The 25,377-nt window shown below is 42.6% G+C and overlaps 1 protein-coding gene across 1 annotated transcript in view; it reads right to left on the reverse strand.

Annotated features, from left to right (window-relative positions):
* Positions 1-25,377, reverse strand: part of ACE (angiotensin I converting enzyme) — a 110,712-nt gene that overhangs the window by 61,192 nt on the left and 24,143 nt on the right. Inside the window, exons 4-10 of the mRNA XM_063960005.1 lie at positions 23,205-23,348; positions 14,518-14,709; positions 12,749-12,846; positions 12,445-12,617; positions 10,383-10,606; positions 4,861-5,005; positions 1,187-1,285 (exon numbers count right to left, since the gene is read on the reverse strand). Of these exons, the coding sequence (XP_063816075.1) occupies positions 1,187-1,285; positions 4,861-5,005; positions 10,383-10,606; positions 12,445-12,617; positions 12,749-12,846; positions 14,518-14,709; positions 23,205-23,348 (1,075 nt within the window). The remainder of the gene's footprint in view (positions 1-1,186; positions 1,286-4,860; positions 5,006-10,382; positions 10,607-12,444; positions 12,618-12,748; positions 12,847-14,517; positions 14,710-23,204; positions 23,349-25,377) is intronic.

Raw genomic sequence — 25,377 nt, forward strand, 5'->3', positions numbered from 1 at the left:
TTTTAGATCTATTTTTTTTTTTTTATCATGTGTACACTACCATACGTCAATAAATTAGCTTTACAGAATTTTTCATTTTGGCATTGGCTATTTTTGGGCCATTGGATCCTTCTATACATAATACAGACGTGCATTGGGTTTCTAAATGAATGTCAAAATAATTCTTTCATCTTATTAAGTGTGAGTATATTATACAAGTTCTACAACACAGTACCATTGGATACATTGATCTGCACTATGTTGACACTTTACTTCTTTCCTTGGAACCTCTACAAGATAAGAAAAACCTACAAACCGTTCCAGGCGGCATCTACTTTGCTCACACAACCACCATAGGACAAAGGTGAGTTAGTCCAATGCCTACCACTTCTTGAGGTGGCAAGGTTAGTTTGCATGTACTCTTGCAAACTCAAGTACACACTATTACTGCATTTTCGTCATCCACATATTTTCAAGCTATTTGAGCACATTACTGGAAGAACACATTAGTAGGTAATATAAACACTTATTGATCAAAGACAGTTCCGGGACCACTCTCTTCTCTCCACATACTACTCCTGAGGGGCCCTGTTGAAAGGCTACTGCTGTTTCTGGCTGCATATCTTTGTTTTCAATATTTGTTACCGCAAGGAACCTAGCCAGTCAGCTTCTTCCAGTAAAAGGTTGTGGAAGAGGCGTGGCGGTGTGTTTGGTGGCTAGAATGCGAGGCACATCATAGGTATAGGTATTACATGACGAACGGAAATGCGCCAACAAAGCATTTTCTCTCCATTCCTTCTCAACTACAGTAGTTTTATTTGCACCTCCAACCCCACAACTTCTCTGCTACCATTATGCCCAGTACTTGCAATGTATCAAATGTTTGAGCGTTAGCATATGTACACTGGACTTTGTATATTTTTGTTGAATACTGTGCAATAAACAGATATTCAAAAGCAAAAAGTAATGAGACTATAAAACAAAATGATTTACGCAGTTTTTCTTTTCAATATGACCACATTTTTACCAAGATTGCTGTGCAGAATTTTATATATGACCTCTGCGTGTTTCATTTTCTGGTCACTAACATATTTAACCAGAGTGGTTAACACAGTTGGTGGCTGGATGTGGACACTATGTAATACAACGTAAAGGGAGCTGTGCTATAGAAGGTCACCATGCAATAGAGTGTGGAAAATTAAGTTACCTTATATAGGGGGTGTTGCCTGGAATATGAAATTTTGCTCCAGGGTCAAAATGAGAGTCATCGCGTGGCACAGGAGGACAGATTCCTTGATACTTTGTTCTGAAATATGCAATAGTTTCACAAGAATAAAAACCAAAAATCTCTGTAGGACAGTTTTGTGGAATAGAAAGGTGGTTACCGAATTCATAAAATATTACATTTTCAAACTCCATTATTTTAGCAATATCATTACACTAAGGGCCTAATTCATGTTGGATCTAAATCACAATCTAACCGGCAGTTTTCAGATGGTCAGGAAACTGCACAACCTGATTGACAGGCAGAGGCATTCAGGGGGGAGGGACGGTGTTGCCCTGGTTTTCTGGGAGTGGCGAGGCCAAGGACTGCATTGTGAGACAGTTTTTCTTGGCCTCGCAAGCCACACTGCGACAGCAAGCCTGAGTAAGCTCAGGCTTTCTCAGCTTGCCGTTGTGATGTTCATCCCAGACTGCGATCGCAGTACTGCCATCGCAAATGCAGGAAGGAGAGGTGCTATGAATTGCTAAGGATTGCAATCTGTACTACACAGGGCTAGTCCACCCCGAATGCCAGGCCCTACCCACCCCTGCAGAGGTGCGAAAGCATCGCACATCGGCAATCCTTTTGCACCTGATGAGTAACTCATTGCCTACGCAGCCTAGCTGCTAAGGCAGTCGGCTACCTGCCATGTTTTTGGTCACAGTGGCTGTGTGTGAGGTAAGCTGCCACGGTCCGCCCTGCAAACGGTCCGGACATGCCTGCATTGTCCGGACAACCCCTCCCCTCCCTGCCAATCAGGCAGAGGCGATCACACCAATCTCACCGTGTGCGCATGCGCAGTGCGGCTGCTGCGCCTGCGCACACCTCACTGGGCTTCAGCCTGCGATCGATGCTGCAACCAGGTGTGAATTAGGCCCACAACCCCTAATATTTTAGCAATATTATTACACTCAATTCCTATTTTACCAATATGACTTCTGTAAACTCATAGTTTTAGTAATATTGGTATTGTACATATAGTACCAGTCATACTGTATTACACATTAGTGTACATTAAATACTGAGCCATATTTACCCATTCACATGAATACCTTCCTATTGGAATTTCTAACCTAAATTCCTTACCACGCTTATACAAACATACAATACGTCCATTTGTTGCTAACCTACAAGTATGTTTTTAGACTATTGCAGGAAACCCATCCAAACACTGATAGGATTGGACTATAACCCCATTACTAATTGCACTATACATGTTATATGTATATCAGTAGTCTCCCACTACTTGCCATTACGGTAGTTGTTCTTAGCACACCAGACACACTATTAAGCTTCCTAGTAATGGACCAATGTTTCAAGTGGAAAGAAAAAGGGCCATCACAGACTCCAAGACAAAGGGAGGCCATGTAACTTTTTTTTTTTTTTTGCTTTCCAATGGAGATAATCTCTTCTTTTAGAAAAAAATTCAACTAAAAATACTAGCCTACCACTAACTAAATATATATTTTAAATCCTAGATGCCATCATTTATACCAATGTACATAGAAGATAGATATATTATTTTTTTTCCTGTAAAGGTGGGTACACACTGGAAAGATATCTGCAGATCAATTGATCTGCAGATATATCTATGGAGGGATCGGGCAGTGTGTTGAGCATACACACTGCCCGATCCGTCGGGGACTGACGTCATGAACTGGGCGGGTTCAGCTATCACCGGCGGCCGCCGCATGTGTACGGGCGGTCGGCCGACCGCCCCGTACACACACAGCAACGCGCCAATATATCGGTAGATATATTAGCAGTCGGCTGTGCTACGGGGCCGACGCGATACGTCTGTGAACGACGGAGTTCACAGACGTATCGGCCGTACACACTCGCCGATGGTCCCGCGATATATCGGCCGTTCAAGAGAACGGCCAATATATTGGCCAGTGTGTACGGGCCTTAAGAAAGATTGTTTGCAATCGATACAGTTTCTTTCCTGTTAAATCATAGGCAACAAAAGGGGTGTAATGGCTGATCTACGGCTATCCTTGTCCAGGTCCACTAATCTTAAAATGACCCTCCTTTCAATCAAAATCGGGAAAAAAACATTGTAAAGTACAGACCATAGCAATTTGGTTAATCCATATCTGATCTAGATATATGGCTAGAGATAGACAGATAGATACTGTATACAGGTTGAGTATCCCTTATCCAAAATCACACATTTTTGGTTCCCCTACTGAGATAATGACACATATGTATATATTGATAATGCTGATTTTATATACTGGAATTAAAAGCTATACCTTAAACACACTTTAAATACACTTTACCATGGAGCCGCTGCGGCCGCTATACTTAATACACACTCTACGTACTCTCTACGCTATTAGCGTAAAGAGTCCCATACTGTGTACGGACTTTGCGCACAAACGCTGCGCTGACGGTACAAAGTACACACAGCGCGTACACACCCAGAGATACACTGCAAACCCTTAACAGCTATGCAATGCGATAATACACTTTAAACCTTAGCAGGGAAAGGAAGACACGACACCAGATTGTAATTAAACTGCTGGGTTCCGACACCACAGCATATTATTACTGAAAGGGGGTTACGAGATATACAATACAATATAATACAATACAACAGAATAATGGCTACAGTCAATGGTACATACGTGATTGGATTCGCCGCGCTACCCAGTCTGGTCCTCAGTCATCTGATAGATTACTTTGTGAGTCTTGTGTCTGACCAGGCCTGCAACAGGCTCTCTTTATACAATTCTTCCAAAACCTAACACAATGGATACTGTAATCTCTTTGTCCATTGGACACAGGGATGGTCATTTACAGTATAGGAGAGGTCATAGGTCGGTTGGAATAAGTGGGCGATGTCTGTTCCAACTGCTCTTGTGGGTGGTCTCCTCTTGATTCCCGCCGCATACATAATGTACAGTAAATACAGTTTATTTCTCTATTCTGCTCCTGCACGTAACTATTCGCAGAAAAATGCGATCTGCTGCAGACCAACACCTGTCCCCTTCTATCCTGTAAAGGTGAATCCCTTTGTTCTGTTACCATTTAAACTGCTGTAACTTACTGATGTGGTGCAGGGAGACTATGTGTACATTGTGCACTATTTGGATTAAATATGTAATGTGTTTTGATAGCTTTCCATGCGTTCACAAACTCTACCGTAAATACTCACACCACGTGCTAATGCGCAGGACCGCGGTAGCGACCATACACAAATTGCGGATATGTGCACGCACGGCAGAATAAGTACGCGCACGGAGGCCATCTGTGTGTAGTTTGTACTTGATGTGTGTACTGCAATATTTTTCGACTTTGACAATATTATATTATATATCTATATAATATATCTGTATATACACATATGTTATTATCTCAGTAGGGGACCCAAAAATGTGGGATTTTGAATTTTGGATAAGGGATACTCAACCTGTATCTTATATCTATACACACACACACACACACACACACACACACACTGTACAAATATACTACATACCACTACCTATTCATGCTGTATATTAAGCATTTAGAGCCCATTAGTGATTTAGTGAAGGTTTCCAAATTAGAGCTGGTTACACAAAATATTCTTTGGATGGCTTTGAACTCCTATATTGCCTAGCAAGACTTACCTGAGATACCACCAGTCGGAATTGTATCTGCTGGAAGGGGTACGCCCATTAAATACGTTCCACCGCCACTGATCCATCAGGTAGCCAAAAGGCAGGAAAGCAATCTTCTCTAAAGCCATCTTAAGGAGGTAATTAATATCACTTTCTATAATGGAAGAATTAAAAAATAAATTAAATTATTTTGCAAAACTTCGTACGGATACCATAAATTTGAGTATTAGGGTAAAGAAGACCAGGGCTCTCATTCAGATGTGGACTTACATAGAAGTAGGAGAGAGGGCACTATTATGGTAATGCAGCAGAAGATGTCACACCTCCTGCTGCGTTACGGATCTAAACTGCATACAAGGATGCAGTATCAGATCTTCCTCAGTACTATCAGCCGGCTGTGTTACCCAAGGGGTTGCACAAGCCGGCTGCTGCAAATTCTACCTAGCGACAAGGAAATCTCTGTCCTCTGACGGAGAACCTTTGCTTCTTTATGAGAACACAAGCTACATAATATGGTTAAAAAGACGTTTTTCTTGAAATGTATATATATTTAGGTTTCTGTTGAGTACTTCTTACTGAATCAAGGTATATAAACCTGCATCATATCAAAAAGCTTGTTTATTAAAGATAACAACAACAACAACAACCAGGAGTATGGTTGGGAAGCATGGAACTATTTTGTATTGTTACTGGCTCTGTAATTGCAGCATACAGTTTCAAAACTGAATTTTTATGTTTCTAATGTGGAGAGCATAGCACTACTTCATTAGAATGGGAATTGCTTGGACATAACCTCAATGACAACAGGCTATATATGGGCAGAGGGTACCTGAAGCATGCTATCTTTGAGACCAGTTGTATAGAAACCCCACCAGTATACAGCACCTCATTAAAATGTGGAGCATCCAGAGGCGTCCACTTGGTGCTCATTAGTTGCAAGGCCTGTAAAAACTGCCCTCAAATCCATCAGGATCCCTATATAAAAGTGGCAATCTAGGAGAGTAAGACAGATGCCAGCAGGCACAGATGCCGGCCAGGGCCGTTTCTTGGGGATGGGCGAGCTGTGCAATCGAACGGGGCGCCAGCCACGGCAATGACTGTGGCTCCCTGCTTCCCCCTCCTCCCGAGTACCCCGCTCGGGGGGGCGGAGTTTTGCGGAATGACGCAAGAGGAGTACTGAGGAGGAGCCAAGCTACGAAAAGGGAGAGGCGGCCAGCGCGAGGAGAGACTGGTGAGGCGGGCCGAAGAGCGGGAATCGCCTCTGTAAGTATTCTCTCTCTCACACTATGTGTAAAATGGGGACACAGTCACTTGCCTGCCGTAATGTGTGCGGTGGGGACCCTTGCCTGCTGTAATGTGTGAAATGGGGACCCTTGCCTGCCGTAATGTGTAAAGTAGGGACTCTTGCCGGCGGTAATGTGTAAAATGGGGACTCTGTCTGCCGTAATGTGGGGATTTAATGTATCAAGGACATTGCGGTGTGTGGCATAATATGGTGCAAGGGGCATTACTGTGTGGGGCTTAATATGGTGGAATTTTTTTTTCTATGGTGGGCGTGATCTGTTGGTGCAGGGTCAAAAACTGGGGTGTGAGGTAGTCTTTTCAGACGAGGCCGTGCCCATTTACATGAGGCCAAGCCCCCTTGCCGGGAGCGCGCGCAAGGTTTTTTTTTTTTTTTAATCTGGGGGGGGAGGGCGCATTTTTAAATCTCGCACTGGGAGCCAAATTGGCTAGAAACAGCCCTGCCTGCATCCATGTTTGCCAGGTAGACCAAGCACTCTCTAAGCATCTTCTTTAACCAGGAGTCAGTACACAGAAGGCAACCCATCAATCGAGTTCTGGCACATAGAAAACTCCAAAAAGAGACCTAAAATTATATAGCAGAATTTTATCCAAAACAAAATGTCTTGCATCAGAATATACAGAATGGTTACAAAACAGTGTTGTAGATTGTCAGGATACTTTACATTGTGGAACACTTGCTCCATCTACTGGCTATCTGCAAGATCTCACATCATTGAATATATAACTAAGGAGCTAATGATACTAGAGTTACCACTCTATGCCAATCCGTTGTCTAGGATCATCGGACCTGACAGCTGAAGCTATGAATCCCAATCACATTGTTTTTACTAATGTGGCCCAGCATCTGTTTCCAAAGGATGACATTATTAACAACTCAGAACTAGAGTGATATTATTATGATCACACTGTTGATTTTATATACTTCTGTATGTATTGTACAACAGTTGGGACTCTTAAAAATGTGTACCTCTTTAGATTTGGAGTACCTATATAATTAAATCAATGGTGACTTATTCAGTCATGAGAATAGGTTGCAGGGGCACAGGCCTGAGCGACAGATGGGACAGACCAGAATAGAAGTGCTGGCATAGGGTAAATACAGCAGGGAGGAGGTGGGTCGGGGGTAACCAGCGATATGCCATGTTCAGATTACTAGGTTTATATATTCTAACTTGCTTTGGCTCACCAGTTTAGTCTAAGAAAATACAAGGTAATTTTTAGCTTTTTGCTGATATTAGAACATGTGCTGTTAGAAATGGTTAACTTTCTTGTAGGTTATTTTGTTAATTATAATATAACACCTTGCATGCTTGAACTTGCACTATACTGCTGTTTGTATTCTAATATTAAACAGACTATTAGCTGTTATTTGGTTAGTTAACATCTAGGGCCATGTATGACTATCCTTAAAGGTGGGTACACACTGGAAGATATATCGGCCGATCAATTGATCAGCAGATATATCTATGGACGGATCGGGCAGTGTGTTGAGCCTACACACTGCCCGATCTGTCGGGGACTGACGTCATGAACTGGGCGAGCGTGTGTAGCTGTCAATCACCGCTGGCTGCCGCAGCATGTGTACGGGCTGTCGGCCGACCGCCCGTACACACACAGCAACGCGCCAATATATCAGTTGATATATTGGCCATCGGCTGTGCTGCAGGGCAGAAGCAAAATGTCTGTGAACGACGAAGTTCACAGACATATCGCCCGTACACACTGGCTGACAGACCCGTGATATATCATCCGTTCAAGAGAACGGACGATATATCGGCCAGTGTGTACCCACCTTTACTCACGGAGAGATCCATGCTTAAAATCTAAGCAATCTGACTAGATTGTTTAGAAGTTTTGCACTGATATCTCAATGTGTACCCCCTACAGCGATAGCCGCGCATCGCTATCGCTAGATTGGGCTCAATCTAGCACATCGCTCATTTCACCTGCTGGGTGAAATGAGCGGCCCTTGTCCCCCCACTCGCTCAGCACACATCGCGCTGTGCTGAACGGGGTGAGAGATGTGTGCTGAGCGGTTTGCTGAGCACACATCTACCCCGTGAGTACGGCCCAAGAGACCTCAATAAAATCTGTAACCATTACAAGAAGCTTTCATACATCCTGGTGCATTACTTTATCCACAGACAATCTGGGTGGGTGGCATTAGTTGTATTAAAGCCACAAACACCCTTCATAATTGGGACCCAGATTTTAACAGAGATAGGCATTAAGTAGATTGCCAAAGTTTTCTCAGCCTGGAGCCCACATTACTACAGCACTAAACCTATCATTGCTATTACATTAGTGTATCACAATTTTTGGCTCTAACTTTGGTGATCCATCCTCTTTCTAGAATGAATTAGGATCTCAAGACTCCCCCTTCCCTCAGTCACAGATAAAAAAAAAAAAGTTGAGGTTGTTCTCTACCATTCAGAAATTACACAGCAATTTTATTTTAAAGGAAGAATATTTTAACCAATCAGCCTTCATTATCTTGCGAAAAGATTCTCAAAGATCTACGTCACCTACCATTCACTGAACTGCAGCTGAGTGGCCACCCTAACACTGTATTTTTTATGGTATCGCACTCCAAAGTTAGCATGGACTAATCTTGATTGATTAAAAAAATATATTTTTTTTTAATATTAAATATATTTTACACATATACATGCCTAATATGAGTCAGGAAGGCTTCCACTGTCAATTTTTGCAGATTTACATAAAAGGTTGGAATTTACTATGTGGAGAGTTTTAAAACTGTTCAAGACAAAATCTAGACAGACATAGCTCCCTCTCATCTTTAACTGCTGAGAGAAAAAAAACAACAAACAAAAACACAACAACAACAACTCATATTAGAAATATGGTAAAGTTTAGTCTATTGGCACTTGGGGGGAATATTTATCAAACACTGCCGAGAGAAAAAGTGCCAACCCATCAGCTCCTAACTACCATGTTGCAGGCGGCATTTGAAAAATGTCACTTAGGAACTGGTTGGTTGGTTCATTATCTCTGTCCAAGCTTTGATAAATATCCACCTTGAAAATATTAAAAAAACCTATCTGCCAGAGGCTATACGGTTTTCTTACCCACACCAATCGTTTTCTAGAACTGATTTGATATTGTTGTTAACCAGCTATTCCTGGTTGAATGCATATATAGAGCAGGAAGCCTCTATTAACATATTGGAAATGCTGTTAGCATGTTTAATAACATAGCATCATAGCATGCTAAGACCCATCGCATAACAAGGACTACTGTGACCTCTGAGCTGGTGGCCATGTTTCAGCCCTTTACATTCGGACTCTCATGAACTTGTCTTGTTCCATAAACCAGATCATTATCATACTTGTTCTGGAAACAAAAATCTATTTTTTTGTTTATAAAACATGAGTTATGTACACACAATGCAGTAGCCATTATGATTGAGCTTTGTACAGTATCAACCCTATGTATTGAATTTCTGTCAGTCTGTACACAATATGACTTATCAAAATGTATTCAGCTAGGCCCACATCAAAACAAAATGTAACCTTTGCAGACGATGCACTGTAAAACCTAACCAACCCACAAATGTCCCTGCTAAATGGTATTTACAGCACTGTATCAAGTTATAAAGACAATTAGTAGATCCCTGCCCCCACACACACACACACACACACACACACACACACACACACACAGAACTCCAGCACACTACAAAACAACTTTGATTTTCCCTAAAACACAAAAGGCATTCAATACTAAGGTACTGTACTTCATAGCATGGAATTCAAACAATTATGGCAATCTAATTTTAATTTAGTTAAAATTATAAAAAGACTTAAAAAAACAAAACCATTGAACACCATGGGTCGGATGTAATGATGCCGAGATCGCCAGAGGTGCGAGATGCCAGCCGACTTTGGACGTTCTTTTAAAAGGGGCAATCACTTACAAGGTGTAGTTTTGCCTTGTAAGTGCTTGCACCTTTAAAAAACAAACAAAAAAACAAACAAACACACACATTGGCGATCTCAGGCGTCAATACATCCGGTCCCATGTATAACATGTATCTGTAGATTTAATTCAATCAAAATACCATTCCCAGGTTATTCTAACTTTTCCAAATCCTTCCCATGTTTATACCAATACATGTTTTCCACCAACCCTTCCAGGCCCACTGCACAAGATTACATGGGGTAATAAGAACCCAGAATTCCACTATGCATTACAAACTGAGTCACCTGGATCCTCTGTGATATTTTCCAGCAGCCCAATGGTTTGAAGGTGGCGTGGGGTAGACACCGATAGAGACAGTACATCTCCTATGGCTTCATGGAATCCTGGATTTGCTCCCCGGCGGAATGTGACTGGCTTGTCTTTATACTGCAGATAATATTCTACATGTCCCATCTCATGGTGAACTGTGAATAACTGCTCCATAGTAACTATAGTACACTGTTTTATCCTGTGGGTCATAGAGGTTTAATATTAATAATTGTAACAAAGAAAAAGTAAATGCTCAGTTTAGTACCAGCCCTGACTTCATAAAGTGAGAAATATACATACACTGTTGGGGTGGTTTTGCTATTAGGCTTTTGTAATATGCCTTGATGCACACTCAGTGTGCTGCAGCTATCGCAGAGTCGGACTGCCCTGTTTTTGATTCACACCACTATTAATCTTTTCATGAAACTGGTTATTTTCCAAGGGTGCAGTTTATGGGTGCACCTTGCTTAATAAAATTACTATACTTTGTATTAAAAAAAAATTATTATTATTATTATTATTATTATTATCTGTAGATAAGCCTTCATGTCATACAGGTATCCCAGTTTTTAGCTTCATAGATGTATGGGGTGATATTTTTTAAATACTTTTTCAATGCCATTTTGTCTATGTGTAACTCCATTTTGTACATGTATGACCTCATTGCTTTATACATGTACTTTTTTAGGATTAGTACTTTGCATACTTCTAGTTACAAGTCGTCTTTCACCTGTGACCTAGTTTGAAAGACCTAGTGAGTGGGGTGTATATGAAATATATGTTCCTATTATCAGTATATCAGATGGAAACAATCTAGTAATATGTTTGGGGTATTGTATTCATAAGTGGGTAAATTTAGCACATCTATGACCAGTTTCTCTGACATGCGGGGGGACGCATCGGTCCAGACATGCCTGCGTTGTCTGTACCGCGCCCCACCAATGGCGTTCTAACGCCGCTGGCACGTCCCCTCCTGCCCAGCGACCCCCTCTGCCTGTCAGACACAGGCGATTGCAGCAGTGAGAAGCTTTTGCATCTCACTGGGTGCGCACGTGCAGTGCGGCCACTGCGCGTGCGCACTCCAGAAAGGGCATCAGGCTACAATCGCTGCAGCGATTGGATCTGAATAGGCTTCTAGTTCTGTCTGCAGCGAACCTAGACTTCCACAAACCCTACAGCTTTTAACGTGCGACAAAGTTACTAGGCGGGACCCTGGAGATTAAATAATGAAGTTCAGTCAAACTACTTAAATCGATGACCATCATCTGGGACAGATCTTAACTCATATGAGATCAGAGGTAAGTATTTCAATTTGTTCATGCTAATATTGTAACAGTATAACTTGTTACTTGCATGTTTTCATTGTTGAAACTTCGATACATAAATGCCTATTCTTTTTAATATGTCCTCTGTCAGTCCCCATATTTAACACCTTGTATTCCAGAATTTTTCAACCAACAATAGAATAGCAAAGATTGTTGAAAAATGTAAAATACAGCTATGAGGTGCGGTTATTAAACAAGAGTGATGCTATAATTTACGTTTAATGATATTAAATACAGTTTAACTCTGTTCATTTTCATTTATTTTTGATGTGCTAGGCCTTCAGGGATGTTCATTATCTAAGACATCCTCACAGCAGTCGCTAAACCTTTTGTGCCACTCAAACACAGTTAGCATATGGAAAGATTCTGCGGGTGTTTTGTTCAATTTAACTAAAAAATTTAAGTTAACACAATGCATTTTTACAACACACAGGAAAAATACAACTTATTCGAACGCTGTGTGACAGCAAAGTGTGAGAGAGAGAGAGAGAGAGAGAGAGAGAGAGAGAGAGAGAGAGAGAGAGAGAGAGAGAGAGAGAGAGAGAGAGAGAGAGAGAGAGAGAGAGAGAGAGAGAGAGAGAGAAACTTGCAAACCTGTTTTGGGATAATCCAAGGTCAATGTTCCTCCACTCGCTTTCAACTCCCGCAGTATGGTTTATTTTTTAGAAGTACGGTCTCGTTATTTAATAGACACCTGTATACAGTGACCCACCTGAAATCTTTGCGGTTATAAAAGTCCCATGCAGAGGCATGACACACAACATCTCTCCCATCTGCTGGCTTTTCAAGCATGGACTTCTCCCAGAAAGCAGGGGGCATCTCCAGCAGACCCAGTGATGTGAAAAATTCCTCTGAAACTTGGAACATATAGGTTGCATTCCATTTCTAATAAAGGGATCAACAAAGAGAGGAAAGTTTACCATTAATCCTTATAACAAAAAATAAATAAATAAATAAAAATCTACAAATTCAGATGTTCTTACTCAAATTAGTAACCCCCTGTTCAACAGGCTTACCCTTTCTATCATGGTGTTAGTAACGTCTACATTGGTCTTGTCAGGGAAGGGAATCATCATATCATAGATATTGTTCCACGTCTGAGACCACATGTTACCTGTAGAAAAAAGTTGGGGTCAGCATATGCTCTGTGGTCTGACTTCAGTGTATGCTGCATATCACGCAGTTGCTAATATTAGATCTGCCGATTAAACATTTTATAAAAAATATGTACCATGCAGAAACTCATGCAGAAGTGTTCCATAGGGACCCATTTATAAAAATTTTAGCCTTTAAAAAAAATTTGTTGCAGATGATAAATGGTGCTCCAGCCAATCAGCTCCAAACTGGAGCTGATTGGATGGAGCACCATTTATCATATGCAATAAGTTTTAAATAGCTAAAACTTGTTGATAAATGTGCTTCCTAGTTTCTTAACTCTACTAAAAAATCGGCATCTACTTGTACGTATTGTTCTAGGTTTGATTATCTTGCCACTTACTTTCTGAATATAATTATTCTTTCAGAAAACTTTTGAACAATCTATGAATCGGTGTGCACCTTGAAATGACCTACATAAATCATCTAAGCTCACCGGTATAAAACCAACACGTTTCATGTTGTGCATCCTATGTACTTTGCACCTGAAGTCCAAACTTTCCACCTGAAGGCAAACCATGTTTCCCAATTCCAGTCCTCTGGGACCTCTAACAGTGTATTTACCCTAAGGGCTCTGATGCAACATCTGCTCCTTGTAACCCACCAACCCTAATCATAATTATCCATACTGGCAGGATGGTAGTACATTTGTAGCCAGTGTTAAACATAGCAATTGGAAGAAGATAAAGTTGACAAACAAGGTTTTGAGCTTGTGCAAAATAGTGGAACCACAACTTCTGCAGTCCAAAAGACAATAGGCAAGTAATGGCTCCCATCCAGTGGTGGAGCTTACCTAGAAATAATCCGCCACTGCTCCCCAGTTAGCTCCAGCCCTGCTCCCGCAGAATCACTAATGCAGGGCAGGCACAGCATGGAGATGAGACAGTCCTATTGGAAGCCCTGCTTGCTAATCTCACACATGGCTGGCACTCTTGTGAGGTAAAACTTCTCTCCCTAGGACTGCCAGTCCGGAGTGTGATTAGCATAGCAAGAGCTTCCAGCAGGAAGCCCATACTGTGCAATATCGCTGGCTACAAAGTACTTCTAGATGCTGCAGACTATGCAGCCTTAGTAGCAGTTATATACTGCAGCACAATTTTTTTTTTTGTTCGCCCTCATTTCTTCCCTGAGCCTGGCTAGATATACATGATTATGGACCCTGCAGTCCGTTAAAAAAAAATAAAAAAAATAAAAAAATTATATTTTGTCACTGAAAACAGTGATGAAAGGACTGTGCGATACAGGGACATGAAGGGGGCAGAGTTTTTAATTTAGGATGGATTCACTCAGATGAAGGTGTGGGAGAATATGAAATTGTAGGATGTTAAAGCTTAATAAACTCAACCTCACCCATGTTGCATATGGTACAATTTTAATTTACCTTCAAATCGCATGGACATAGGATAAATTCTAAGCCCCATCCCAGAAGCTTCACCAAACATTACAGAAGTCAAGAATTACATCATACTTAACGCTGACCTGGCTACACCTAACCAATACTTTTACTCAGACAGAAATATCTTTCTGGTGTCTAACAAAAACAACTGTATTCTAGAACAATGGCAGATAGTGTTTTTTTATTTTATTTATTTCAGCTAACCCTGGGAACCAGTAAGGTCAGTACACTCACCCAAGAGATGTGCAGGAATTGGGCCTTTCAGGTTAATGTATTTTGCACCATATCGTTCATATAGTTTCCTCCGTACAAAGGCATGGAGATTTAGATACAGTGGCTCCAGCTGTAGGTACAGTTGTTCAAGGTCGTCCTCAAAAGTAGATGAGGTATACCAAGAGCGCCAATACTCTCCTGTGTCTTTATATCCTGTAATACACAAGAAAGCCACTATTACATTGCACTTCTAGATATCTAGGTCTATTTAACAAAGCTTTTAGTAGAGTAGATAGGTTATAAACATTTAGTACACAATTCCAAACTCCACTAGAGGACAGAGGTCAGTCAAGAAATATGGATAATTCTATTATAAATCTGCTGTAATATACATACAAGCTACAGACCAAAAAAAATAAAATAAAATAAAACCACCCACACTTGCATTGCAACTTTTAACCGTTTGAATTAGAGTGAACTAGAAAAGGCACAAAATTTACTGAATTGGGCATCACTGGCAACTTGGGTGGCTGAAACTGTATTTATTATTCTTTGTTTTGCTCTTGGAAAACGCCAGCAATGTCCTTTGGTTTTAAAATCCCACCACCATCTCACTATGAAAGCAATGGCTACTATTAGAGCCAGATTTACAGACACATATCAACCCAATGGTTTATATGGGCATTATACAATATATACATACACAATGTTAGAGGGTACGCTGAATCAAGCATCTGCTGTTAACACTAACCAGATACAAAACTCCAAAACCAAACTCGGTCCTCATTACCCCACACAGTGCATGTTTTGCAGGTCTCCTCACAGAATCCCAAGTGAAATAATTAACTCCACCTGGGACCTTTTACAGTGTCTGAGTAATTAATACACCTGTTGGGTTACCTGCAAATCATGCACTGTGTGGGGTAATGAGGACAGAGTTTGCAGACCTATGCTCTAGGACAATGGTTCTCACACTCAGTCCTCAGGACCCCACACAGTGCATGTTTTGCAGGTAACCCAGCAGGTGCACAGGTGTATTAATTACTCAGACACTTTAACAGGTCCGCAGGTGGAGTTAATTATTTCACTTGTGATTCTGTGAGGAGACCTGCAAAACATGCACTGTGTGGGGTCCTGAGGACAGAGTTTGAGAACCTGTGCTTTAGGAGAATTGCTTATTGTTCCCTCCACAGTCAGTCAATGTGAAGTAGTAAAAGCACCAGTGTCCCACATAAAAAGACCCGAATATCACAGGGAGCAATCCGTTTAAAGAGAAAAGTACAGGGGGCACTCCTTAGTGTATAAAAAATTATTACAAACTACAATCCCCCTCAGTATTGCTCGTACCAATAGATTGGTACTATTTAGGACTTCTTTTATTATCATTAGAAGCAATCAAATAATTTTTTTTTTCTTCTTACAATTAAATATGAAAAGTTACTTGCAGATAAAACTTGTAGGTAAAAAAAAAAAAAATGCCCACAAAAAGGTCAAGCAGAGAGTACTAAAACGTTTTAAAAATCCACTATACTGCACTAACCCTTAAGGGGGGGTAATCACCTTTCGCAATGTTTTTAGGGTGAATAATGATATACCATATGCAATAGCGAGGCGAAACATTCGACAGTAGCGAAAAACATATGGATTAGCGAATCCACATGTTTTCGTACCTTCGCCAGCAAAAACGGCCTGCGTTCGAGGCATTTTTCGACAATTATTATTTTTTTTGTGTGAAAGGGAAGTGAAAAGACATTGACAAAAATGCCTTAAAAATGGGCAAAAATTGCCCGCAATTGAATAGTCAGTGGGTTAAATTTGATCGCTCTGAAACTGCCAGAGCTAATTGAATAGCCCTTAGATTCTTCCACTAGTTTCTTACTCATAATCCAACCATTAAAATCTCACAATTGCCCTAGACAGCAAATCAGTGGTGGGACTAGCGGCGATGCAGCCGGTGCATTGCAACGGGGCCTGCTGATATGAAGGGGTGCCCATCCGCGGCTTTATAATGAGTTGGATAGATAGAATCTATCAGCAGGATGAAGTCCTCCAGATGCTAACTGGACGAAACGTGTTGAGGGTATCCCGTTGATTCTCCCGCTGTTTGGCTCCATATGGGACTACCATCTTGAGTTAATTTGCTCAGATAAGCTCTACAACTAAAACTATAGGCGGGATGTAATGCCACCAGAGTTCGGCCGACATGCGGGATTCTGGCCAAAACCCCGATTTTTTTTTAAGGGGCAATCACTTACAAGGCAAAACCATGCCTTGTAAGTGATTGCCCCTTTTAAAAATAAATACATGTCAGTTTGTCAGTATTCCAGCACGTAGGCCGAACTTGGGTGGCATTAGATACCGCCCCCACATGTATGTTTTTTTTACGTGTGTGTAAACAAATGTTTCAAGCGTATATATGCTCTTATTTCCCTAAAAGCTATAATACACAAACACACATTTATATTATTTACATATATACACACACACACACACACACACACACACACACACCGTGTATATATACATATACCCATACATACACATGTACACGCGTGTGGACACCACAAGTCAGTTTTGTGCACCCTGATGAAGACCTCCCCAGTCTTGAAATGTGTTGGCTAAGGAAAGGAGACCCTAATCCTGTTTTCACAAAAAATGTGTAGTCTGATCCTTCCATTGTATGGGGATAGCTCTTTGATTATAGGAACACACCCTGATACATTATTAAGTTTTCCAGAGTGCCCACCTAACATGCCATTTAATCATTAATAATATATTTTTACACATACACACAAATACATTACTGTTCTAAGATTTTATAATGACACTGAGGGATGTAATTAGGAGCTTAATGCTATCTGTAGGATGTGGGGGTTTCTGTTGCAGTTTGTAGTATATGGCAGTCACTAATGCTGTGTGTAGTATATGGAGGGCACTAACGCTGTCTGTTTATATGGTGCTCATATAGCTAAAAAGTGACTGCTAATCACTGTGATGAGGGGGGAGGGGCACTGTGATGAATTGAGAGTCCAAAGCATTGTTGCACCTGGACCCACCGCTCACTAGTTCTGTCATTGATGCAAATCAATGTTTTTAAACATGTTAGCCCCTAGGCCAACTTGTATCCTCTGCTAACAAACAGAAAACGGTCAATACAACAGATCAGCACACACCAAATGTTACTATATTTTGAAAACCCAATATAAAAAAAAGGGGAAAATTCAATTACCCCGTGGTACTTTACCGCTGGTAATTAACAGAGGTAGCCTCTGGCTTTAACGCAGGAGGCTATTCAATTAGCCTCCCGACTTCTCCCAAAAGGTTTGTTAATGCCCATTAACATGTGTTAATAGAGGTTATCCGTTGTGAACGCATGTAATCCATGATAAACGGGATCCCGGCGATCACAATGCTGATGCTGGAATCACACACAGCAGTACAATGCCGGCACCGGAATACCAGCGACACAGGCTATTCTCCCTCTTTGGGCGTCCATGACACCCATAGAGGGAGAATAAAACCTGTTGCGAGTGTAGCAAGCCACCATGCCCGCAGTGTGGGGGGCACAGCGAGCCCACAAGCGGCTTACTAGCGCTCACCCCACTGCTGGCATCCTGGTGGCCAGGATGCGGCTGTTCGTATACTGATGGACAGGTCTCTCTGCCCCTCTTGCCCAACCACTCATCAGTACATTCCCCTACATTTTGGTGGTCATCATCAGTGCCTCCTTCATGTTGGCTGCTGGAAACTTCTTGGATAGATCACCTGACACTGTATCAAGACACATACCCCCAATGAGGCATATCTGTTAGTTGCCTTCTTTTTGCAGCATTATTGCAAAGTGCATCCCTGCCCCCAGCTCCAGGTAGTGTCCGATCATCACAGAGGGTAGGCTGAGCTTACAGCTGCCTCACCTCTGGTCTCTTGCGACAGTTTCTGCATTCCCAGGGGAGCATTGCAAAGTCGGCGAATTTGGACTATAAAAAAAATGGATTAGAATAACGCAGAGATGATACTATAAAGTTATAAATACCTTCTAGTTATTTTTATTATCAAAACTCTGGAGAATACAGAGGTATGTCAGGTGAGAGACTCTGCCTCCCCTGACTGCACATCACTGTCAATGGTCATCCCTACTACTGTAACTGGGTCTGCAAATGTGATGTAAAACCCATGGAACATTGCACAATATACAGCACTGATTTTCAACCTTTTTAAACTCGCAGCACACAGATAAGATTTTAAAATTGCCAAGACACACCATCAGTGCAGCACGGGAAAAAAAAACAAAAAAAAAACACATTGGCCCCCACAGTAATTAAACAGACCGGATGCCACTGTCTGTATACTGACAGCCAACATCCCATTTGTCGGTAAAACATATATATTCCTTAAAAATGCCACACACTTTCCCCCCAGTAATTCCACACACTGCCCCCCATAATAATTGCTGCTTCCCACACCCCCCCCCACCCAGTGATTCCAAACATTGCTTGCATAAATAATTTTTTTATTTTAAAATATAAAACCTGCAGCTGTAACGCTGAGATGGCAGCATGGATGGAGGAGCAGCAGTGGCAAGTGGACGTACAGGGACTCGAGGCAGGAAAGCGACGTGGAGTGGCCAGTGGGCGGGTGGGCACTCCAGGCAAGATTGAGACGTGGCGTGCGTGACCTATGAGTTACGTACGCGGAAGTGCACACTGCACAGCGCTGCCCGAGCCGGCTATTGATTCCGGCGGGCGGCGGGTTTTCTGGCTGGCGGGTGGCAATAGATCTCTCTGGTGGGTAGTGGCAGGGAGCATCTCTGGCTGGCGGCAGCACACCTAGAGACCGCTCGCGGCACACTACAGCGGTTGAAAATTGCTGATTACAGTATCTGTCAGAATCTGTATTTGTAAAGTACTGGGACCACTGGACAGGACTGATCGGAACTGGAGTAAATGATACTAGGTGAATGATGACATTACTCCTCAGTCAGTTCTACCTTCAGGACACTTTAAGGAAGAACAGAATAGTACTTGGCAAGGTACAGGTGTGACATACAGCAATGGTAATGACACTAGAAAATACTATATATGAATAATGCTCTATGCTGTGGTGTCAGGAACACAATGTAAAAGTTCAGACCGTAGTACACACTAGACCAGGCATTCCCAACCACGGTCCTCAAGGCACACCAACAGTGCAGGTTTTAGTGATATCCAGGCTGCAGCACAGATGGTTAAATCAAAATAACTGAGCTACTAATTAAGTCACCTGTGCTGAAGTCTGGATATCACTAAAACCTGCACTGTTGGTGTGCCTTGAGGACCGTGGTTGGGAATGCCTGCACTAGACATATGTACCCTCTGCAGGTTAGTTACTAGAACCCTGCAGGCTCAGATAGGAACTATATGATAATGTTAGCAGGCTGCAATTAATAGTGCATGCAGGAATATTCTGGTTGGGACTGCACACAGTAAAGCACAAGTTGAATCCATAGGAAGGAATATGCAGGTTTGAGATTGCATGCAGGGATGTGCAGGCTGAGATACTGCAGGCAGGTATGCAGGCTGAAGCAGAGAAGCACACTGGTGTAATGGGAGTAACTGGGCACCAGACTGAGTGCAAGAGGCTATAGTGAATAGCAGATTGTACTTGGTAATACTGGGTATATTGCAGGTAGCAGACAGCACACAGGTGTACAGGATAAGTGCGTATTTCAGCAGGGAGAACCGGAGAAGGATCCTGCTGCTGAGTAGTTAAGTGCTGATCACAGGATTGAATAGCAAGTAACAAAATAGGAGCACTCTGTAGATCACTGAAGACAACCTGGAATGAAGTAGCAGAAAGCTAAGGAATCAGAATTGCTTGTGATACAGGGACCAAGAGTAGCTTGAAGACAAGTTGAACTGGCAATGAGCTGGTGCCAGGGAATGGTTTAAATAGGCCTCTCTGCGCTGGGATTGGATACTAAAGTAACTTGAGCAGTAAAGTCTCTGTGACTGGCTACAATATTGTCAGCTTATCTCAGGAACAATATTCTGAGGTTATAAAAGGAACATTCCTATATGACTGGCCAGCAGAGACATGCCAGTCAGTGAATTGGCAGCGCAGGGTGTGGTAAGAGGGTCCGAAAACCTGCAGTGTGACAGAATCATGGCTGGCTGGGTGGACTCAACAGCAGTGACTTACCTTGCTGGATATGCACGTATCACATAATCGGCTCACTCCCTACCAGGAAAAGCCCACTACAGCCAAGTGCACCACACTATACAACCATGTCTAAAGGTGTTTAAATAGAAAATTGCATTTGTCTTTTCATTTTCTCTGCTACGCTAGCTCAGGTTTTTGGTTTTTTTACATCTCATCTCTGTATCATGGTGGAGGCAATCTTCCAAAAACAAGATTGTTTGTAATATGGAAATGGAAATTCTTCACAAATGTAACGTTTTTGAAATGATGGTATAAAATTATACAAAAGTTAGCTATAAATCTATGGTTTGGGAAAAGTCACACTCAACCAGGTCTTTCTGAAGGCAGTAAGTGGCAACCTGTCAAACAGCATGCGATAGATAGATAGATAGATAGATAGATAGATAGATAGATAGATAGATAGATAGATGTAGATCAGTGTGTGATGATCTCTCCTGTAGTAGCCAGGTTTGTGAATGGAATGTGATCAAGTTAATATGCTCGGTGATAACACAATTGTCTTAAGGGGGGGGGGGGGTACACACGGAGCGATAATCTAAGCAATCTGACTAGATTGCTTAGATTTTCAGCAACATCGCTCCATGTGTAGCCCCCTCAGCGATAGCGATGCGCGACCCCGCACATCGCCATCGCTGCTGCTAGATTGGCCGGTTCGCTCAGCACACATCTCTCCCAAATCGGGCCTATGTACTAAAGGCCAGTACTCACGGCCCGATTTGGGAGAGATGTGTGCTGAGCGAACCGCTCAGCACACATCTCTCCCGGCGCTCAGCACTAGCGCGATCCGTGCTGAGCGTGCGGGGGGGGGGGGGCGCTCATTTCACCCAGCAGCAGCAGCGATAGCGATGTGCGGGGCCACGCATAGCTATCGCTGAGGGGGCTACACACGGAGCGATGTTGCTGAAAATCTAAGCAATCTAGTCAGATTGCTTAGATTATCGCTCCGTGTGTACCCCCCTTAAGCCTTAGAGAGAGAGAGACAAAGTGGAGAGAGGAGTACCAGTCAATCAGCTCATAACTGCCATGTTACAGGCTGTGGTTGGTACTCTCTCTCTCTCGCTTAGTAAATGTAACCCTAAAGTATCTTGTTCGTCATAAGGAATGCAATAAAGTACAGACAGATAAAAGATTAGGACAAAGTCCTTTCCAGGCACCTGAATGAACAGTTTAGTGTTATACTGTAGATGCAAACACTGAAGTGGGGAATGTACAGAGAGGACAGTCTACTAGATTACTATTAATGTGTACAGACATAAAGAAGAGATAATATGTAACAGAAAATACTAAGAACTTTGACAAGGGTATATAGAGACTAAAGATTGTAAAATATGCCTAGTCATTGCCACCTATCCAACAGTATCACTGCAAATGGACACTTATAGAATTTTAAAAGAGCTGCTACACAGATATTGTTGCATTATCAAAAAGACGTTATGATATTAGAAATATAGATGTACAAATTCCAAGGCATCAGAACGCAATTCAGCAATGACTAAAATGATTTTATTTTTGTGACTTTATGTTATGTAGTATGAGGCTGCCTCTTCAAAGGAAAATGATAGTATCTACATTTCACCTTAATTACTGCATTCCTAGCTCTGCCAAGACAGTTCAACATGGGTGCTTTGGGATGGGGGATATAGGTGTCAGGAATCCCATAAGTTAATTAATACTGTCCAGTATGCAAGGATAAAAACAAAACAATGAGAAAACCCTAACAAATGACCAATAAAAACAAATAACCTTCTACTGAAATCTTAAGGCCTCCACACACAGAGCGATGTGTCCTCCATCGACACATTGCGAGCGACGAGACCTGGGACACTTGCAGATGCCGTTAACGTAGAGCGAGGGAGGGTTGGGGGTGCAGGGCCATGCTGCATTCAGCAACATGGCATCGTTCACCACCTCCTCAGATCTTTCTACATGTTCAAGAGATCCGAGGAGACGAACAACCCATGGGTGCGCGTCGCATCATTTAAAATGCCAACACAGACCATTTTTAAATGGCATCATTCGGAAATGCCCACATCATTTAAAAAAAAATCTCACTGTGTGGGCACCTTTATACTGTGGGCAGTATACTAAAGGTAGGATTCATACACTATGTGTAGTTGGCACTTATACACAAAATGTAATGTGGTATTTGACAAAATTTAAGGTTGAATTGCTGCCATGATCATTCCATTCACTGCTCCTATTACACTATAGTTTTCGCAGATCTTGCTGTGCCAGAGGACCACCTATAACCGATCCACAGTAACATTACAGAATTGTTGAGTGGGCTCAGTTCGTAAGCGGTGGTCCAAATCAGGGATCACTTAGAAATCATGTGCATATTCCTGCAGATGAAAGAGCATTTTTTACGAATAAACCATTAAATTTAGTTGGACCCAGTAACATCACCAATTCAGAAGGTTTCCTAGAGGTTATGTACAAGTAGAGCCAACATGCAAGAACTCAGTCCATTTGTAAACTACAGTAAGATAACTACATCCACCCTCACTCACCATCCATCCTGAAAGCCTTATTGCTGAGTTTAACAAACTGCTGATATAAATCCCGGATTGGAACTCCAGCAGAGTTGTGCCAGCCCTCCCATGCGTATAGCAGTTTCTTGTAGCTCCGTGAGGTGGCCATGATGTCACTCAGATCTAAGACAATAAACATTCACTTTTAAAATGATATCAAAAAGTTATTTTTGACTCTCAGATTAACAACAACCACCACCACCACCACCACCCATCTTAACCTTTGCATTTCTGGTGTAGAGCTAGGTATAACTATGTGTGACCATATATGCCATGTAGAAATTACATAATATATTAAGGAACATGTGGATTGCATTGTCGTATTAAGCCCAATATTTTCACTATGGGTTTTAGCTGGAGCAGTGTGTGTAAATACAGTAAGTCAGCTGCAGTCAATACCAAGGGAAGACTGGATTTGTAATTGCACATGCAGAATTCTACAGCTGAAATGACAGATCAGGTTTGTAGACTCATGGGAATACACATGATGTTGACTAGTCACATGAATTAGGTCAGGAGCGGCCATCCCGGTCCTCAAGGATCACTAACAGCTTACGTTTTCCACACCACCTAGCTAGTGCACAAGTGTAGTCATTACCAAGTCACATTTTATAAGGTGTGATTCTTTCATTCCTAAACAGCGGTGCAAGTGTGCAGGTACGGCGCACCCTTAAGAATCTAGCCATGGGTATGCCGTACCCACGCCGACGGCCCGAAGCTCCTCGCAGCTTCCTCCCTCCCTCCGCTGCTGACCGCCGCTGATGGGAGGAGAGCGCAGCCTGCACCTCTCCTGCCCCTCAGTGTCTTCGTTCAATTCAGCGCCGCCCATGAGCCAATCAGAGCTCGCGGACCGGCAGGAACGCGAGCTTTGATTGGCTCACGGATCGGCGCTGAATTGAACTAAGACACCCGCCGGAGACTGAGGGGCAGGAGAGACGCAGGCTGCGCTCTCCTCCACTCACACACAGGACAGCAGCAGCGGTGAGCAGCAGGGGAAAGGGGGCATGTATACCTGGCACGGCGGGACGGACCGACATGTGCATCTGGCACTGGGGGCATCTCTGGCACGGGGGGGACGACATGTATATCTGGCACAGTGAGGCAATGTACTGTATATCTGGCACAGCGAGGCAATGTACTGTATATCTGGCACAGCGAGGCAATGTACTGTATATCTGGCACAGCGAGGCAATGTACTGTATATCTGGCACAGCGAGGCAATGTACTGTATATCTGGCACAGCGAGGCAATGTACTGTATATCTGGCACAGCGAGGCAATGCATATCTGGCACAGCGAGGCAATGCATATCTGGCACAGCGAGGCAATGCATATCTGGCACAGCGAGGCAATGCATATCTGGCACAGTGAGGCAATGCATATCTGGCACAGTGAGGCAATGCATATCTGGCACAGTGAGGCAATGCATATCTGGCACAGTGAGGCAATGCATATCTGGCACTCTGGGGGCATTTGTGTAGCTGGCACAGTGAGGCAATGTATATCTGGCACTCTGGGGGCATTTGTGTATCTGGCACAGTGAGGCAATGTATATCTGGCACTCTGGGGGCATTTGTGTATCTGGCACAGTGAGGCAATGTATATCTGGCACTCTGGGGGCATTTGTGTAGCTGGCACTGTGGGGTAATGTATATCTGGCACTGTTGGGCAACGTATATCTGGCACTATTGGGGTCATATGTGTATCTGCCCCTCCCCCCATATGTGTATCATGGCCCCATTTTCATTGCCCACGCCCCATGTGGCATTTGGCCACACCCATTTTTTTGGCGCAGCACACCGTACCTGTAAGACATTTTTTCTACTTGCATGACTGTTCCTAAATGACAATTGTACATCTCCACATGTGGTCTGAAAACATGAACGATTAGAGGTCCTCGAGGACCAGTTGACCACCCCTGAAATAAATTATGCAGTAAAATCCCTGATAAAAATTGCATTTTATGAACATATCTCCAGTTTAAACACAGAAATATACCATTGTCTTCATCCTTCCTCACTCAAAGCCTAATTTTGAGCTGGACACAGTTGCAGCCTCTCGTGTCTTTTGCCGCAGTAGCATCTGCAATTTTATGCTAACACAACTCCTAAGCCCTGGTGTGCAAGGCTAAGGTGTCCATGCACTGCATCTAT

Source organism: Pseudophryne corroboree, chromosome 3 (assembly GCF_028390025.1).
Source record: "Pseudophryne corroboree isolate aPseCor3 chromosome 3, aPseCor3.hap2, whole genome shotgun sequence".
Taxonomy (NCBI): domain Eukaryota; kingdom Metazoa; phylum Chordata; class Amphibia; order Anura; family Myobatrachidae; genus Pseudophryne; species Pseudophryne corroboree.